This window comes from Grammomys surdaster, unplaced genomic scaffold, assembly GCF_004785775.1.
Source record: "Grammomys surdaster isolate TR1022 unplaced genomic scaffold, NIH_TR_1.0 125767, whole genome shotgun sequence".
Taxonomy (NCBI): Eukaryota; Metazoa; Chordata; class Mammalia; order Rodentia; family Muridae; genus Grammomys; species Grammomys surdaster.
In genome coordinates, this window is record NW_021620598.1 from 1,559,635 (window position 1) to 1,579,061 (window position 19,427).

At 52.9% G+C, this 19,427-nt stretch overlaps 1 protein-coding gene across 1 annotated transcript; it reads right to left on the reverse strand.

Moving 5' to 3' along the window:
* Positions 1–512: 512 nt before the first annotated feature.
* Shisal1 (shisa like 1) lies at positions 513–17,742 on the reverse strand. The gene is made up of 4 exons (XM_028788776.1): positions 17,652–17,742; positions 14,286–14,499; positions 3,028–3,345; positions 513–582 (listed from the first exon to the last, which is right to left on the reverse strand). The coding sequence occupies exons 1-4, from the start codon at positions 17,716–17,718 to the stop codon at positions 513–515; spliced, it is 669 nt and encodes a 222-aa protein (XP_028644609.1). The 5' UTR covers positions 17,719–17,742.
* Positions 17,743–19,427: the final 1,685 nt, after the last annotated feature.

The following is a 19,427-nucleotide window of genomic DNA, read 5'->3' on the forward strand; positions in this document are numbered from 1 at the left end:
GACTCACTGAGCATCTGCTGTGAGCCATAGGCAGCCCCGACATGGGCTGAGAGCCTGGAACTACCAGAAACCACAGGAAAATAAGCTGCTGGGACCATCAGCAGGGGACAGGGCTGGAGAGGAAATCTAGAAGCTGGTCTGGGGACAGTGACCACTATCGTCTGCAGCCAAGGAGGAGGCTGGAGTACTTCTGCCTGAGGAAGGCAAAGCCCCGGGGAAGGTCAGGAGAGATTCAAGGTGTGGAGGACACAGAAGCTGCAGGGAACGGAGGAGTCTCAGGTCATCTGATCAGAGACTGAGTCTGAGAATCTGAATAAAAGTTCCTCTATAAAACTCAGTGAAGGCAGCAAGTCTCCAACTCACCCAGGCTCCACTACTCCCTAACTCAGAGACACAGAGCTGGCTGAAGCTCCGTACGCCTGGCGGCTTAATGTGGCACCTGGTTTTGCCTTCAGTCAGAGAGTCATACTGCTTAAGACGGAGATGAACAGAGTAATGAGCGAAGAGACTGTTCACAGGACCCGAGGGGCCAAGGTTGTGCCACAGCCCCCGGGGTCTTCAGTATTGCTGCGGAAGTGGCAACTTAGGGGACACCCAGGACCTGTCACTTATGCCCCAGCTGGTAACCAGGGGCCTGGTAGTGACCTGCTTCTAACTGAGTGGCTGGTGGCATAGTTTTCCTGTTTCCACCTATAGCAGGGCAGGGGTACCCTAGAGCCTGGGAAGCCAAGACCACCCATAGCTGCCTGGATCTCCATCATGCAGGAGCCTTTGACCTGCCCTGCCAAGCTGGTCACGTGGCCTCGAGCCTCCCAAGGTGACATATGGGTCTGCCACCATTACCTTCTTGATGACCTGGCTCCTCTGCTGGAGGTGGTGTGCCATAGAGGCCAGAGAGTCAGATAGCCAAGACGCAGAGGTCTACACAAGTCAGATTGAAGAGGGAAGAAGCCGTGGGCTGAGCTCAGAAGACGTCCTCCGAAGTCCTGGACCCTGCCCCTCTAGTCTCCCAGGGGACCACGGGATGACAAAGGAAGAGGTCCCACAGGGCTGCCCAACCCTCTCCCCTTGTTTCTCCTCTGGAAAATAAAAACCCCAAAGCCTCAGGCAAAGTCACAGCACATCCAAGGACACAGAGTAACTGGGAGGTGGTATATGAATGTGGCCAGTGGCTAGAACATTCCCCCACAACACATAATATGCAGGCCTCTGCGCCATGGTTTGAATGGGTGGCCTCAGGCACAACTTCCCAAGTCTGAAGAGGAAACCAGGAGGCAGGGACGGTTGGGCTCCACAGTATGTGTGTCCCACACGGCCAGGTAGACACCTCCTCTCAGACTCTGTAAACTCCAGCTTCTGTACAGCTCCACGCTCTGGGCACACCCCTGCCACCTCCTCTACGCCTGTATCCCAAAGGTGCAGCATGGCACTTGGCATACAGTAAGTGCATAATATGTCCATGTTGATGAAAACCAGTGTGGGAGAGGGGAACACTGAGACAGACACAGAGCTCACAGCAGGTAACCCCGGACATCAGGAGCAGAGGCGGGGACTTAGTACAGCTCCAGGCACTGTGGGCCTCGGGACAGCCGAACACTCCATCTGTGAGTACAGAACACTAACTTTCAACTCCCTCCTGGGCAACAGGCGGGGACCCCAAAGGAAAGGATGGAGGAGGCCCAGTCCAACTAAAACCAGGGTGCCCATAGGCACCCCACCAGGCCCTCTTAGTCAGTGGGCTCTGGGGGTTCTGTGACACAGACATGAGATGTATACTTTGGGATTAGGTACAGTAAACAGACTGCTCACTGTCCAGCTTTTCCTGGGTCTGGGTCTTGCTCTCCACCTGAATGGTGGCTCTCCACACCTTCACCTCCTACCATAGGAGTCAGCCCAGGGCTCGTCCAAGGAAGTACAGACAGTGGCTGTCTCCTACGTGATAGACAGGCAAGTCCTCGTTGCCTAAGCACAAGAGGCTGTGAGTGCATCTGATTAATTATTCACGCCATTCATTATTGAAAAAGGTCGCTACCTGGGAGCCGCTCCAGCAGTGGCTAACAAGCTCGCCTGTATCTCCCAGGAGAAGCAGCTAAGGTGCACTGTGTGCCTACTATGCATCAGGCAGTCCCAGAATAACCCAAGGAATGGTACACCATCATGGCTTCTCACAGGGATTGACGGTCAGAGGGTGATATAACAAAACTGGCCAGTGTGTGATGGCCAGTTCCCTTCAGAGCCCAGTGGTCACTGTGCTGGAAGATATAGGTGACCAGTCACCCACAGAGCCTGGTGGGTCACTGTGCTGGAAGGTGCAGGTCACCAGCAAGAGGCTCAAGATGATCTTGCAGGCTGGGCTCTGGGCTGTGACCACCTGGGATGCCTGTGTTCAGAATCTGAGAACTATGGTTACCACCCAGGCCGCAGACCTCGCCGGCCCATGACCCTGAGCCAAGGCCTTGCTTATCTCTGTCCTTGAGCTAGCTGACCTCATGAGATACCTGTTCTCAAAGTCCTCAGTTCTGGGCAGCAGTGCTACCACCCCCCCACATACACACACATACCCCAACATCATACTGGAGTAGGGGGTCAGAGACGACAGCTGCCAAGCCTTTGATATGTCACATCCCTTGAGAGCACCCTTCCCTCTCCTGGCTTCCGAGGGACAGCCTGCCTGAGTCACCTCCAGGTATGCACGGCAAAGGAACTAAAGGATACATTTAGACTCATTTCCTGACCTCACGCTGAAAATTCTTCTCCCAGTCACGGATAAGCTTTCTCTCCTTTGACCAGACCACAAAAACTTGAAAAGCCATCCAACTTCCCCTTTTGCCTTGGCTGTTGGGAAACTCAAGTGACAACCTATCTTTTCTGGCTTCTCCTCTAGACACATATGTACTGCCACACGTGAGTGGCTTTAAGCCCTCCTTGGCGAACAGTAAGGACAGCAAATAGCCGGGTCACCTGCCGTCCGAATGCAGCAGTAGTAATAGAGTCTGCTCCACCCAGGCTGCTGTTGCAAACACTTACCAGGCTGATGAGCTCTGGAAGGTCATCAGGGGTGGGCTGTGCGTATCTCCCCGCAGTGTGTGCACAGCCTGGGGGGCTTGCGGCAGGGCACCAGGGGGAGGTTGTGGCTGTGGGGCTGGCTGTCCTGGCCGAGGGGCTCGAGCAGGGTTCCCCCACCGCCGGGGGTCCTGTTTCATCCACCGTCCCTGGATCCCCCACCGCGTCAGGTAAACCTTGCAAATATCGTAGTTCATGGCGGAATAATAGAGTAGATCCAGGACCAGAAGCATGAGCACGAAGAAGCCGTAGATCCACACTCCCAGCAATGCCGTGTAGTTGCTGGGGAAAGAGAAGCAGAGACTGAGCAACACTTCCAGAAGCCCCAGGCCCGTCTGCCAGCATCCACCACAGCTTGACAAACACATACTACAGGCACTAGGCTCCACCCCTACCTGCCCTGTGCCTCGAACCCCATTTTCCACTGCCCTGGACCTGCCCCGTGCTCTAGGCTAGACTCCCTGGGTCCATCCCTAACAGGCATTCTACAAGAGCTCTGGCTTTTCCCGTGACTCGGGGCCCCTACCTCACCCCACTTCTCCTTGTATATGCCAGGCTCCCTACTGGCTTTGTGCATGTCACAACTGCCCGTGGGACACTCCTGTTCTATCCCTCCCGGCCTCACTCCCAAGGGCAGATGCTGGAGTCCTGCATGGTTTTGAGGAAACAGTAAATCAAGTCACACCCCATGTGCCTCAGAACCCCATGGCACCCCTGCAGGTGTGCAACACCTTCAGAGCCTCTGCAGACTTCCCTACCCAGTTGTCTGTCACTCCCACCTCACCCCAGCCCCTCCCTCAATAATCTTTTCCTTCTGACCACAGAGAAATCTTAATCTCAGTGACTTTTTAATTTTTTTTTTTAAAGACAAGGCCTTTATGTAGCCCAGGCTGGCCTCGAGCTTGCTATGTAAGCCAAAGCTAGCCTTGAATTTCTGGTGCTCCTGCCTCCATTTCCAGAGTGTTTCGATGACACATGCTTGGCTTGTAGGCCACGGGAATGGAGCTTGGGGGCTTTGTGTGTGCTAGGAAAACACCCTACTAGCCAAACCACATCCTTGGCCACTCCATCACCCCTCTGTTCTCCCAAAGAGGCTGCGGTCTTCTGGCAGAGGTGGCAAGAGTCCTTAAATTTTAATATTTCAAATGCTCCCAACCCATTGTAAGCTCGGCTGTCTCTTTACATGTTGCTGGGCACTGAAGCACACAACTGGCCACCCCCTGCACAGTACCAAGCCCTCTACCAGGTAGCCTTTCCCACGTCCCCACCTCCTTCCCCTCTGTCTCACTGTTTTGGGGCACCCTCATTTGAGATTTCTCCAATCTCCAAAGTCTCCATGAACCCCATCACCTTGGCATATCTGTGCCCGATGCCCCTGCCCCAGGTTGGGGTCCCCTAGGGTGGGCTGCCTCAAGGTTTGTCACCGCAGCTGGGTTGCTGCCTGGAACTTGTCAGGGATGGGATGTTTAAAGGGACTGGTTTATTAACTGCTCAAGTGACACTCGCTTCAGTCTGTTCCCTGCCATGGGCATCTGCTTGAGTGGGCACGGGCCAGCCAGGGTGTTGAGAAGAGGCTGCTGACCAGCCTAGAAGAGGCAAGCTGGAAACCTCCACTCCAGAAGGACCTGGAGCTCCTGCCTGCATAAGCTAGGCGCCAAGCTTAGCCTGCTCTCCTGGGTCTGCTGTGCTGTGTGGTCTATAAGAAGCCTCGCCCATCTCCAGGTCTTAAGTCTCTCCTCAACTAAAGATGTCCTCCTCCTTATCTTTCAAGGCTGACCCCTAGTTCCAGCTGTGGACTCTGGTGATGAGATAGTGGCTATCCTCCTGCCCAGCCCTGCCAGGGCAGAAGCAGAGCCAGTAAGCCCACTTTCTTTCTCTATTCAGGAGAGTGTTTCCCAGTTGGCCAATTTCTTGAACGGAAGACTTGTCTTGGGAGTCAGGGCAGTGGGGGTTAGGGGAAAAGGGCTATTAGTAAGGCTCTGCCACACTGTGCACATGGAGGTTGGCAGCCTCAAGACAGGTGCTTAGAATTCAGTACCAGTCAGTACTTGGGCTCAGTACCCAGCAAATGCTAAACCAGGAAGTCTTAGCTTCTTTCTGCAACCTTATCTCTTTGCCAACTACTACGATGCAAAGGTGTGAATGACTGACAGCCAAGCGCTGAGCCTTTTATTAATGGACGCTGGCTTTGCCTGCAAGTGTCAGGGCACAGAAGAGAATGCCTGCCAGAGGAAAAAGGCCACGAGCCCAATTCACTTACAGACTGGAGTCGCTTGGGAAACAGATGTCTAGGTGGGCTCTGGTCCCAGGCACCCAGCTCTCCCCAGATTTCTCTCTCTTGCAGCCCCCATGGCAGGGCTCTGAAAACCAGGCTGTTCCTGGTGGTTCCTATGGCAGCAGCCTGGGGGCTGAAGAGGCGGGGAGGGAACAGGGCCGCTCTCTGCAGATGCTGTTTGGCATCCAGAGCAGGAGGGGTGGTGGCCCTGTGTGAAGCTAGAAACACCAGAAAAGTGAGCACAGGGAAAGGGGCAGCTGAAGGACCCCTCTGCCCCTCACTGTGCTAAGATGGAAGGAAACAGACCTGTCACGTCTAAGGAGGAAATTGGGTAGGGAGAGTCACCTCTGGGGGACCAAAGACTTCTCTAAGATTTCCCAATTGTGACAGCAGTATGAAGATTTGAATTCCCCAGAGCACCTTGGCGAAGCCCAACATATGCAGTTCCAAAGCTACCACAGGAGACTTAGAGATCTATCCCCACGCCTGTGACATACCTCTGCCTGATTCCTGTGCCCGGCTGATTCTGACGCTAAGTCGCAGTGTGGTCATCAGGAAGCCTCCTTAAACTTCATGTGGGTCACAATGTTTCTGGGTTTCTGAGATCACCCTGTGGCCATTTGTAAGACTGTAGTCGCCCCCATGAGACAGCTCTAAGGCAGGTTGGAGTCAACCTTGTCCTTGCATGTCAAACACACCCGTGTGGTACGGACACCGTGAGAACTGGGGATGGGCAGGACACAGGTGCCATGATACCGACTGGCGCTGGCCAGGTGCTATAGTTGTGTGATCACCACGCCCATGATGAACAGGGACACTTTCAGATCTGACCCTGTGCCCCGTGCTCTGGGCACAGAGTGAGGACCCCATTTTATAGATGAGCCCCAGATAGGCAGCCGCATGCCATCACTCACAGTGACTAAAGCCATTCGTGTTTCACAGAATTGGAAACTGAGGCTCATCTCCCTAAGACTATGGAAAGCGACTTTTGAATTTGGGTTCCAGTGGCTCCCACCCACTCAGCCCGCATCTCCGTTGTAAGGCTGACAGGGCCGCTTCCACAGTATGTTCTGTGATTCCTGATTTATGGATGAAGTCTGAAGAGGGCTATTCACAATTCCCACCCGGCCAACCCAACCAGCAGGGCTGGACTGCTTCAGCCAGAGTCTTCCTGCTCTGTCTGATGAGCTGGACCAATCCTCCCATGACTTCCGGTTGGAGGAGGGCAGGAATTTCCATCCCAGGCCAAGAGTTTGGAGTCAGGTCCCTACAACCTCAGAGTGTGCTAAATCCCAGGAAATCCCAAGGTCAAATCTAAAACAGACACCAGAGAGGGAGTCCCCAGCTTCTGCGCTCTTGTCCTGGCTCCGCCTGTATTAGGGACGAAGAGCAAGTCCTGTCCCCTCTTGTCTGAGCATGCTCTCTAATGAAAGGTTGCTATTTTATGTGTGTGGGGCTTGGCCTTAGGCCTTTGTGGCCGGACAGTATCCCCGCCCGTCTGTTTATTCCCAATTCTGCAGAAGGTGCTGCCTACAGGGAACATGCCCTGTGTGTGGCGGGTGGGGTCCCAGGACCACAGAGCTCTCCATGACAGCTTGCAACCCCCGCCCCCCAGGCCATGTTCTCCAAGGCCTGCCAGCTGCAAGGATTTGAGTCTTTAAGTCTTAAAATGCCATTTAAAATATGCAATCTGGAAATTAACTGCACCCAGATGCCGGGGCCTTGGCCACGCCTGAGTGGAGGGCAAAGATAAAAGACAGATGCTGCGGCGGGGGCGGGGCTTCTGTGACCGCCCAGCCTCAGACGGTGGCAGGCGCCCGTGTGCAGGTCTGTGTGAGTCAGCTTTCTTGGGGTTTCCAAAGCGATAATAGAACCTTCCCACTGGAGGACTTGCAGTGTGTCTGCGGAGCAGAGAAGCCATCAGTAGACAGCTGCAGCCTGTCCGGGCCTTGGATGGAAATCCCCCCCCTCCCCTCCCAACCCGGAAGTCATGGGAGCAGTGGCCCAGCCCATCAGTCAGAGCAAGAGGACCCTGGCTCCAGAAGTCTTGTCCTGCTAGTTGGGCTGGGCAGGTGAAAATGGAAACAGCCCTGTGCAGACTTCACCCATAAAGCAGGAACACAGAGAATATCGTGGACGTTGGCCCTGTCAGCCTTACAACGCAGACTCAGGCTCAGCAGGTGGGAGCCACTGGGACCTATATTCAGCTCTTCAAAATTCACTTTCCACTAGTCTTAGGGAGATGAGCCTCAGTTTCTTGAAGTAGGAGTGAGTATGTGTCCTGTTTTGGGGGTGTAACTGTGAGGTCCAGAAAAAAGAAGAGACTTTGGAGGCAGGAACTACAGTTCAGCTTGTAGAGGGTTTGTTTGTTTGTTTGTTTGTTTGTTTGTTTTCTGGTGCAGGAAGCCCTGGATTTTATCCACAGTACTACATCAAAGGTACACATGCCTTTAATCTCAGCTTTTGGAAGGTAGAAGCAGGAAGATTAGGCCTTCGAGGTCATCCTTGGCTTCATAGAGAGTTGGTAGCTAGCCTGGGCTACATGGAACCCTGTCTCAAACAAAACAGGTAGAGAAGAAACCTATGAGGGCAGGCTCATGTGAAGCACAGAGGAAGCCGGGTGTGGTGGTGCACACCTGTGATCCCAGCACTCGGGAGACTGAAGGACAAGGATCTCTAGTCCATGGCTAACCTGGGCTACAGAGTGAGGCCCTGTATCTAAACAATCACAAATTAAAATCACTGAGGATGCCTCAGTAGGTCTAGGTGCAGACAAGCATGGGACCTTACCTAAGGTCCCACGTCCAGGAAAAGGTTGGCTGGTGCAGTCATGGGTGGCATGGGTCTTGTGTTTAGTTACTTGGGAAGTAGAGCTCACTTGTATAAAAAATGTCCCTTTTCTTGCCAGGAGATGTTCCAGTGGGGTCAGCTGCTGTCTCTTCTGGCCTTGCTGCTAATAGGCTTAACCAAAGGGCAGGACCACAGGGTCAGGAGGCAGGATGCTGCACACAGAGCCAGTTCTACCCAGTGGCCCACCCAGACTCGGTCCCTGAACAGACATGCAGATGCCTCTCTCCAGAGCTGGAGTGGAACTGGGTGTGATGCGGTCAGCACTGGCCAGAGCCACGTGGCACTTCATTTTTGCGGCTTTTCCTCTGCCACAGATCATCCTGCCCTGGATGGGGACTATGACACCAGCCTGGGCCATGACATTCCATGTGCAGAGCTCCAAGTGTCCCATGAGGATGTCACCTCAGTACAGCTGGGTCCAGGTGACAACTGGGTAGGTATTGCTATGGCCTTGTGAGCTGCGTGGTTTCAGGCATACTTCTTCCCTCTCTGGGTCTTAGACCTGCCTATTGGACTTGCTCACATGTAATAACTCTGTATGGATGGCAGGGAAGTCCTGGGGGACGGTATCTATTTGTAGGGTTAGGGGAAGAGGTGTTCAGGCAAGAAACTGTGATAGTTCTAGAAAGTCCTTTCAAGAATGATACTGTATAAAGAGGTTTTACACCTGACAAGCCTTGGCGAGACTGTGACTCAGTGATTCCTACCTTACTCTGGGTAGCCAGGATCAAAGTTCAAAGCTGGAGGTCACAGGATAGGCCACATGAGGTCACCAGGGTGCTGGGACTCAGACTGATAACTCCACACTGGAAGCTTCACTATGACCACTGAGAAAGGAGGGCTTTGGCAGAGCCCAGGAAGAAAAGGCCTTGACGTATCTGTGAGGCCCAGGAGCGCCAACTGCTCCGGTTTTTTTGTTTTGTTTTGTTTTGGTTTGGTTTGGTTTGGTTTGGCTTGTTTTTTGGAGACACATTTCCACACCTGTAGGCTCCTCTTCCCTAGCCACTGTCTAGCATTCTGCCCCTGGAGAGAGAGAGAGAGAGAGAGAGAGAGAGAGAGAGAGAGAGAGAGAGAGACAGAGAGACAGAGAGACAGAGACAGACAGAGACAGACAGAGACAGAGAGAGAGATTCACAGAGAGAGACAGAGTCAGAGACAGATTCAAAGAGAGATTCACACACAGAGAATGACAGAGACAGAGAGACAGAGACAGACAGATTCAAAGAGAGATTCACACACACACAGAGAGATAGAGACAAAGAGACAGACTAAGAGATTCACAGACAGAGAGAGACAGAGAGAGACAGAGGCAAAGAAACAGAGAGAGAGAGAGAAAGAGAGAGAGAGAGAGAGAGAGAAAGACAGACATAGACAGAGAATGAAACAGACACAAGACACCCACACAGAGAGGGCATGCATGCAGGCACGAGAGAGAGACAGAGAAACACAGAAAGACAGACAGACAAAGACAGAGAGACAAAGAAAGGGTGCTGATTGCTTTCTCCTGCAGCTCTGAGCAAAGGTCTCCCCTGACTTGTCAGAGACAAGGCCTGCCTGAGAGGGGTGCAGGATGCCTGGCTGTCCCTCATTTGGCCCCTGGCTGCCTGCTCGGCTGAAAGCAGGCATCTTGCTGCGGTGGTGGAATTGGCAAAGCATTCTCCTTTCGTTCAGTGGCTTGCTTTTCTGCCAGGCAGCCGGAGTCGCCACACAACACTCCGTTCATCCAAAAAACACAAATAAATAAGACCAGGTCACCAGCCCACCTCCTGCTGACTCACTGTGATGGAGGGGGAGGAGCCTGCACTCCGAACAAGGCCCTCTGGGGGTCACAACGGGCTTGAACCATTAGGATAGGCCTGAGACTCTGGATCTCCAGCCTCAGTGGAGACTGGACAGCTTAGCTTCAGACAGCTTTCTGGACCTGTGGCTGGATGACAGAACAAGGGTGTCTGTGTCCCCAGCCTCAACTCTTGTCAACCTGCTGGGGTCTAGGACAAGGGACCTCATCAACATGTTTTGGATCCCTCCTTTCTCCCTCCCAGAGAATCTGAGGCTGATGGAGACCCAGGGTAGCTATGACTTTGGTATGGCAAAGACCCTAAATGGTAGTGAATCCACGAGGGGTCTCCACATTGTGAGCCCACCCTACAGTGACCTCCTTTGGCCATCTTTCAGGCTGTCATCCTGACTTCTAACTCCCAAAGATTCACCTCGCGTCACCCCTCTATAACTGAGTCCACCTGGAAGCCAATCCCTGCTACAGGTCCCTGGGCCCGGGTCCTCTCCACAAAGCCCCTGAACCTGGAAACGGGACAGAGGGATCCCACTGCCCCTCTGTGGAGCTTGATTCCCTTCTAAGCCACATTCTGGCTTTTGTGGACTGATTAGGTCCCCAGGGTCCTCATGCCAATAACTCGCTCTATGATACAAATGCAGCTTAGAGCTTTCAGAAGAGAATTCCTAACCCAACCAATTGAGATTTCCTGCCTCTGGCTGGGAAGCCCCACCCCTGGCTGAGAAGCCCCACCCCTGGTTGGGAGGCCCCACCTCTCACTAGAAAGCCCTGCCCCTGGCTGAGAAGCCCCACCCCTGGTTGGGAGGCCCTGACCTTGCCTAGGAAGCCCTGTTCCATCTGGGAGACCAGGGCTAACACGGTCTCATCTATGTCCCCTCCTCCACTTCGAGGACTCTGCCCAGAATTACTCATCCCCACCTGTGTCTACTCTGCTTTACTTCTAGGTCTGGCTGCCTCGGCTCCCTGAGAAGGGGTGCTGGCTCGGTGGTGAGGAGCAGGTTCCAGCTGTCTCACCTCACATCCCCAACCGTGGAGAAGAAGTATCAGGAAGACGATTAGACACTTACAAAGGTGGACGCCCTAAGTCAGCAGGCCCCACATCTGTCAAGGGGCACTGGTGTCAGCAGGGTGCGTGTGGGATCTCCCTGTGATCAGCACGGCAGGGCAGACAGCACAGAGACTCACAGATGCCTTGCCCCGGGAGTGTTTCTGAAAGCCAACGATTAAAAACTCAAGCGAAGCTTCCGAGGAGCATCGCGGTTCCCACTCCCTCTGGGGGAAGGCCCTTGGTATTGGCAGCCAGCAGCAACAGCTAGGCCCCTGTGCCTGCTTTGTGGGAAACCCTGTGGGAGCAGATTATAGAAACCTGTGGGCTTCTAACGGAGGCTCCCAGACCCCAGGTGCCAGACCTCGAGGAAGTCTAGTTGTGGGGCCCAGCTTCTGCCTGGCTTTCACAGGGCACCTGTAGCACTCTGAGTCTCAACCCCAGTCCTGGCACTACCCTCCCCCTTCATGGAAATAGCCCGTGATCTTTCAAAAGACTTAGGCCAAATTCCAGGCTCGGTTCCAGCCCCTGCTATGATGGACGGGGCTTGCTGAGCCACTTCACACACAGGATTATTCAGAGGCCCTAGCAGATGGCAGGATATTCAGGGGAAGCACCGTGCATCTGAGAAAGGAGCTCTCAGGAGCTGGCCATGGTGGGAGGAGGAGAGGTTTGGATGATAGTCAGAGTCTGCATCTCCTGCCCACCCAAAGAAAAGAGGCACCTTCTCCAGAGTGAGCAGAGCCTGGGAGCAAAGCCTCAAGCTCCAGAGGCAGACAGAGCTAGAGGCTCAGCTCCTCGGCCCTGTTGCTCCCAGCGCTACCACACGTCTTATCAATAGGCACTCCATAATACCCCCATCCAGTCCATCGTTCCTGCCATGGGAAATCCTTCAACCTCCAGGGAAAGATCTGAAGCTTCCTATAATGTCAGGGATAATAAGAATGCCTGACCGTTGGCATGTTTTAGGGACTCTAGCCTAAGCAGCTGGAAAAGGAAAACCAACCAAACAAATAAAAGCAAGCAAAACCAAGAACAACAAAAAGCCAGTTGTTGGTGATGGGGGAGGGGGCATGCCTTTAAGCTCAGCACTGGAGAGGCAGAGGCAGGTGGATCTCTATGAGTACAAGGCCAGCTTGGTCTACAGAGAGAGTTCCAGGACAGCCAGAGCTACACAGAAAAACCCTGTCTGAAAAGACCAACCAACCAACCAACCAAAAACCCGAGGCCACAAAATGTGAAAGTAAGGCTGGCATCAGGACTCAGGAGGCTGCACGGAAGTTCGCAAGTTCAGGACCACCCTGCCTCACAAGCCAGGAAAAGGGGATATAGGGTTATTTCTTCCAAGTGGCATAACTGGAAACAGGAGAGCATCGATTGAAACGTGTTACAAAAACTGAGGACAGAATTCATGAATAAAGATTCCTAATTTTTGATCATCCCTAGTCAGGAGGGTAAAAGGAAAAGAGGCTATTTCTGAAAGCAACGTGAAAAGAACAAGCTAGAAACAAACGCAGACGTCACCCACGTCTTCCCTACATAGAAAACCAAAAGCATTACAAAAGAAAATCTGAAAGGCTGGAGATAGCTCGATTGGTGGAACATTTGCCTAGGAAATTTGAATCAATGGGTAAACAGGCTGTGTGTTTTTGAGTGGAAGCAGTCAACACCAAAAACTGAAAAAGAAACAGTATCAAAAGAACTTGGTCCTTATGTGAAGCTAACTGCAGTGGAGGATACTAATAGGGCCTTTTGGTTTTGTTCTGATGGGGCCAGCAGAGTGGGAGAATCACATAAGTAAGTTCTAAAACTTGGGGTCTAAAGAGCCCGGGACGATTAAACCATAGAAACATGACACCAGAGCAGAAGTCAGCAGCTCACACAGTGTAACACTACCATATGACATGGACCAGCAAAGGCTATATAGATCTGTGATACTCTGCCCTGGGGCTCACGTGTGGCACATTATAGCATAGGGTGAGCTTGAAGGTCACATCAGCAGACAGAAAGAAGGCAGACAGGTCAGCAGGAACATGGGGCTCCACAGGCTCACATGCTTGGACGCTGGTCTCCAACTGATGGCACTGTTGGGGAAGGCTGTGGAACCATTAGGACAGGGAGACTTGCTGGAAGAAGTGAGTCACCAGGGCTGGCCTCCAGTCCTTAGAACCTGGACCCAGATCCTCTTCACTCCCTGTTCCCAGGTACAATGTGGCCAGCCAGCTTCCTTCTCTTTCTGCCGGACTTCCCCTGCCTGCTCCCATGTCTACTCCCTCATGATGGACTGTGTTCCCAGGAACTGTGAGCCAACTGAGTCCTTCTCCCGTAGATTGCTCTAGTCGGGGTATCTTATCACAGTGATGGGAAAAGAAACTAAGATGTCCGCGGCATGCAAAAGACAATAAAACCCAGTTCTTGTTGGAATAATTTACATTAGAATAAGTCTGACCCTAACAACAGATAAGAAACTGGGAAGCAAGAATTTGAAACACAAAATAGAAGTCAGGAGAAATTTTCAATGCTCTTAGAAGGAAAGGCCTTTCTCAAAAGGGCAAACATTAGATGCCAAAAAAGTAAATAGGTATCCTGTGATTCCCAAGACTGCTGAGCATGCATAAAAAGCACCTCAAAGTGAAAGACGCGCACTGAAAAATATTTATATCATGTTTCTGTCATATATCAAGATTTCTTGTTAAAAATTAGAAGAACACCAAAAATGTAGTAGGAAAAGAAATTGGCAAAACCACATCAACAGCCAGCACACAAGAAACGCAATGACTCCCGCCCCCCCAACACAGTAAAGGAAGGTCAACTCCGTTCAAATAGAATTGTGTACCACTTTAACCCGCCATGCCCCATGCAGTACAGCCTCTGCTTCTGTGCCAGCAAATTCCTCTTGGAGATCTGATCTTGATGTGTTTTCACTACCTCTGAAGGATCGAACTCAGCATCAATGCTATTACTAATATTATTGAGTGAAAAAACATCAAATAGTTCTGAGGAATTCCAAACTTCACCGACATGACCCACCTCAACCTCTGTAGCAGGCCTCGCCTGGTGGGCACCCTATGCCCATTTCCCAGATGGGAGCTGTAAAGCTCAAAGAGCAGTCAGAACAGGAACCCAGGTTGCCTCAAGTCTTTGTAAAGCTCTTTCTAGGCCTGCCTCCTGGCGTGTGTTGTCTGGAGCATCCCCAGGGCAGGAGTGGGCAGTGGCCAGTGGCCAGAGCAGTTGGGAGGTGGGGGATTGGTACTCACTTGTGCATGTAGCCCTCGGGGCCAGCCGTGAGGTTTGCCTGCATGACCGCCTGGAACTCCGTCTCGTTGCAGCAGTATTTGAAGACCGTGTTGTTATGGTGACAGCAGAGGATGAAGGTTTTGTTGTCCGAGAGCCGGGGGCAGTGAAAGCCAAAGTGGTATCGGCCTTTGTGGTCTGTGTAAGGCTCACAGACCCGGAAATGTGCGGACAGGACTGGAATACAGAGACACCCGGTTTGCCAGGGACCACTTGACAGCCCACAGGTGATGAGCAGAAGGTACTGGGAGCCTGCTCTGGGGTCCTACTGGCCCCTCCCTTCCTTAGGAATTCTTCAGGGTCCAGAAAAAGCCTCACTTCTGCCCCAAAGCCTCCTGGACCTCTGATCCCCAGCTCTGACACAACAACAGCACTAATACCTCAGGCTGGATATTCCTTGGGGCTCCTTGAAGCTCACCTGTAGGTGGGTCACCTCCAACACCTCAGCCCATCGTGACTAGGTACCTATTCTGTGTACCGGGGGTCTCCTCACTAAATCCACATGGTCACCCTAGCAGGCTTGTGATGTTACTTTGAAAGTAGAGACACTGAGCCTGGAAGGCCTAAAGGACTAGGTAGGAGCTGGTCAGTGGTGATGGCACAGGACTCAAAGCCAGCTTCTGCAAACTCTCTCTCTCTCTCTCTCTCTCTCTCTCTCTCTCTCTCTCTCTCTCTTCTCTCTCTTTTTCTCTCTCTCTCTCTATCTCTCTCTCTCTTCTCTCTCTCTCTCTCTCTCTCTCTCTCTCTCTCTCTCTCTCTCTCCCTCTTTTCTGTTCTCTCTCTCTCTGTTTGCCCTAGAGCAGGTTTGTGAGCCAGGCTTTCCTGGGTGTCAGGTGACAAAGGAGTGTATGACCTGGGGTCCACCTATATTGAAGGTAGTAACTCCATTATAGAAGCTGTTGACTTGAGCAAGGTCCCCTCTGGGTTCCACACATACAGTGAGACGGCTGTGCTGGCCCGAGATCCTCTCTCCCTGGCCCACAGAACGAGGCCCCTATTCAGCCTTCTCTGCCTCAAAGCAGGATGAGCTGATAGTGATAAACAGGACCGAATTCAAACACAGCAACAATGGAAAAGCAGAGCGGCTGTCTCTGGTTTAATTAGTATCTTCATAAAGGGCTTGCTGTATCTAATTTGTATCACTGAAAAGGGGCTTCTTGGCACAGGCAAGTCGCAGGCACAAAGGCCCTGGCTTCTTCGAGCTCCCACAAGAAGCGCTGTCGGTTGAGAGGTTATTAGATTGCAGCCCACACAGTGCCACCACAGGGGACCCCAGCGGGCCAGCTGGCAGGGGGCGGACGCCCTGAGAGCTGGGGCCTAGGCTGGCTCCAAAGGCCCTTGCCTGAAGGATATTTTCTCCTCCTGTGGACGCAGTGGGGAGGTAGTGACTCTCTAGGCTCTAGTGCACCCCGATCTTGAGAAGAACCTATCCAGGGACACAGAGACCACTTGGTGTGGTGCCCCAGGGAGACATACCACCGAGTCCATCTACTGCCACCAAACAGAAGAGAGAAGGAAGGCTCCGAGCCTTGACCCACCAAGCATGCTAGTCAGAATGGAAGCTCTTTGGCCCTGCCATAGCACAGAGCTTTAGGGAACATGGGACATGATCTATTCTAGCAAGCCATGACTCCCATGACTCTTGCATGGCTTGAAGCCCTGCTATGGCTCTGTGTTCTCAGCATGGGCACCTAGGAACTCTGGGCACACCTAGGGTGCTAGCAGAAAGACCAAGCCTAGCTTTAGGACTGCCCTCTTGACTGTGAGACGCCACATATAGCAGGGGGCTGTCAGGCCTTGGCAGAGGCAATTGTGGACATAGGGGTGAGACTGGCAGGTCCTGCCCAGGACCTAGTTCACAAGCCCATAGCTGTCCCTGGATGCTCCGGCCTTAGTCGTTAGCTAGTGACCAGGAAACCCTGCCACTTCCCCAGTGACAGAGGATTCCTGGGCTGGGGACTAGGATTAAACCTCTCCCTTGTCTTTTCCCCTCTTTGGAGAAGGATCGGAGCCCCTACGGTGGGGCTCCAAGGAGCTCTGAACACTAGTGGGTACAGGTTCACTGCCTGCAGCTCTCGTGAACCCCAGCACTCCAGCACTTATGTGAAGCATGATGAACCCCAGCTCTGGTGGCCCAGGCAGAGCCAGCTCTTGTTCAGTTGTGTGACCACCACTCACTCACATGTCTCCTCTGAGTCCCTGTCCCCAGTGGCAATAAGAGATGACTGGGTCCTCACACCCAGCAGAATGAAAACCAGGGCCCTCTACCACGTGGGTAAGAGCTGGGAAAGTGAGGACCAGGGCCCCCCATTATATAGGGAAGAGCTACGAAGACACAGCACATAGCAGCACATAGTCAGGCCTCCCTTCATAGGTTCATCTTCACATGGGAAGGAACTGGGGAGGTGGGGACCAGGGTCTCCATCACATGGGAAGAGATAGGGAGGTGGGGACCAGGGTCTCCATCACATGGGAAGGAACTGGGGAGGTGGGGACCAGGGTCTCCATCACATGGGAAGAGCTGGGGAGGTGGTGGCCCCAGACTCTGGCCTCAGCTTGGCCTCTACCCTGCTCTCCTGAGAGTCCTATCACAATTTCCCTCCAAACTACATCTCAAGCAAAGGATGAGGGAAGGAAGCCACCAGTCCCGAGCAATGGCTTGGCCACGGCATGGGGAGGGTCAGAGAGAAGAGACAGAGCCACACACAATAGATAGAGACAGAGAGACGTGCGAACGAGGAAGAGATCTGGGACATATGAAAGAGATATATGAGAGAAACAGAGGGGCGCATAAGAGAGACAGATGCACAGAGACCTGGAAAAATACACAAAGTAACAGAACGATATGAAGAGTGAGGAGTGAGACAGACAGCCAGTGCCATGAGGGCCTTTGTGAAGGGCCAGGCTCTGACTAGGTCCTGGCTGGCCATACTGGGCTGTCTCTGGTCTTGGCTCAGCTCTAGTTTGGAGACATGGAGGATCTGGTTTCTGTGAGTCCAAGCGTGCATGCAGTGTCAGCCCAGGTACCAGGAGGGTGTGGCTACAGTGCCCTGGGTCTGAATCCTGGCCCCTCCACTAGCTGTGATCTCCAGGCTTAGTTTTGACTTGCAGAACTAGAGGAGCAAACGTGAATTGCAGGTTCCTAGCAGCCCCACTGTTCCCCCAACATCCAACAGACCTCAGCTTTTTTTTATCTCAGGGCTGGGAAACACCATCCGTAGACTGAGGTACCCTTGCCCTGTTGACATGCAGAGCCCCAGCAGCAGCTGTAACCTGGAAGGGACCCCCCACACTCTCCCTCAAGCCCCCGAGCCCCACAGAAGTTTTACCTGCAGGAAACAACAGAGAGAATACTGCGAGCACGTTCCGGGACCGCTGGCCACAACTGGTCATCATCCGGCTGGCATTGACCCGTCCGGCGCTGCCTGTATAAGACAGAGAGTCTCGGCAACTGTCTCCCCACACTTGCTTTGTTACCCGCAGAGGAGGGACAGCAGACAGGCAGCAGCCAGCAGGAGCTTGCAGGAGCCGGGGCGGGCGAATGGAGGATAAAAAACTCCTCCATCCAATTTCCTCTCTGGAATGAGTGACCTTCCCCCAGCAGCCCCGGCACCTCCTTTGCTTTTCACGGCAAAATGAGACTTAATCAAAGGATGCCGATGGCTCAGGTGGTGAAATCACCATCCATCCAAAGTGTCCAGGAGGAGGAGGACGACAAGTCTTCTACCTCTGCCATCTCAGGGCTAGGGACCTTGCCTCTGTGCTCTGTCTCTAAGGGTGACGGTGACTTCCATTTACCTTTCTGCAAATAGACCCTTCTAGGCACCAGGGACACAGCAGCTAACGAAAGAAAGAGCAAGCCAAATAAGCCTTTCCTGATGGTGTGTATCCCAGAGAGGAACCACGGACAGCACTCCCAGGACAGCGCTAGGAGACTCTGACCACAGCAGAGGCTTCACTGTGCACTCACAGCCCCCATAACCAAGGCTTTTGTTTACAGCAGCTAAAATAGCCTAACTCTCCACAGACAAGAGGGGATAAACAGACCACATGCATATACACACAGTGGAATATTGCTCAGCCTTAAAAAGGAAGGCAATGGAGAGTGCTTGGCTGGCATGCGAAAGGTCCTGGGTTCGATTCTCCATATTGCATAAATGACAGAAAAGGGGACTCTGAAACAATCTACCCTATGGAAGAATTTGTCAGCCGTTGTGTTTGTGAAAATACAACAGACCCAGAAATACAAACATGGAATTATCTACCTCATTATCTCTCAGGGAAAGTGCCCAGAAGAGTCATATCATAGAAAAAGGGACCCAGGACTTGCTGACCAGAGCCTACGTGATGCAAGGGGTATATCCTGACTGTATTATGCCCTCCCCTCAGTCCCTGCCATCTTCAGGGCAGCCTACAGCCCCTTCACAGGGTTCTGGTGTCTCCAGAGCAAAGATCAGCCTCCCAGGGACAGTCTGGGACAATGTCTAGGTGCACTGCCAATAGAACAGTTCAGCACAGGAAGAGCCACACCCAGGCAACAGAGAAGTGCCCCTCTCAGCCCCCACTGTCCCAGACCCAAGCTTAGCCTTCTGCCCTCAGACAATCTCCATCTGGTCACAGAGGGGATACCTGGTCACAAAGGGAGCACTGTACTCTGCTTCCATCTGGATCAGAGAGTCAGGGTTGGCTGACGGCCACTGGGGTAATTCGGAGGTTGACAACTAGCTCTAGGCCAGGCATATATGTGAAGAGCCCCACTTCTCCTAGTAGCCTGAACCTTGAGGTGTGTGTGTGTGTGTGTGTGTGTGTGTGTATGTGTGTATGTGTGTGTGTGTGTGTGAGTGTGCACGCGCACACACACGTGTAATTCCAGGGACAGATGCTGACCCTGGGCAGCTTAATTTGTCCGAGGGAGAGGACAAGCTTGACTTTCACACAAATGTGACGAAAGCTCAGAACTGAGTCCTGATGGTGGCACGGCTCCTATAGCCTCGGGGAGGACTCCTCTAGCCCTTGGGAGGACTTCTCTGTACCCTACTTGCCTTTCCATTTCCTCTAGAGCCCTAAGCAGCTTAATTGCTCTGTGCTTGGCCTCCCGCCCCTGG

What these genes read in the sequence shown, in the direction of transcription:
- Shisal1 (XM_028788776.1), bottom strand. Translation starts at nt 17,718, where the DNA reads ATGATGACCAGTTGTGGCCAGCGGTCCCGGAACGTGCTCGCAGTATTC. An exon ending in CCCGAGGGCTACATGCACAA is followed by an intron (nt 3,346 to 14,285) that starts GTGAGTACCAAT and finishes CTCTTTCCCCAG; the next exon opens with CAACTACACGGCATTGCTGG. An exon ending in TTCCAGAGCTCATCAGCCTG is followed by an intron (nt 583 to 3,027) that starts GTAAGTGTTTGC and finishes GTGTCCCCTAAG; the next exon opens with TTGCCACTTCCGCAGCAATA.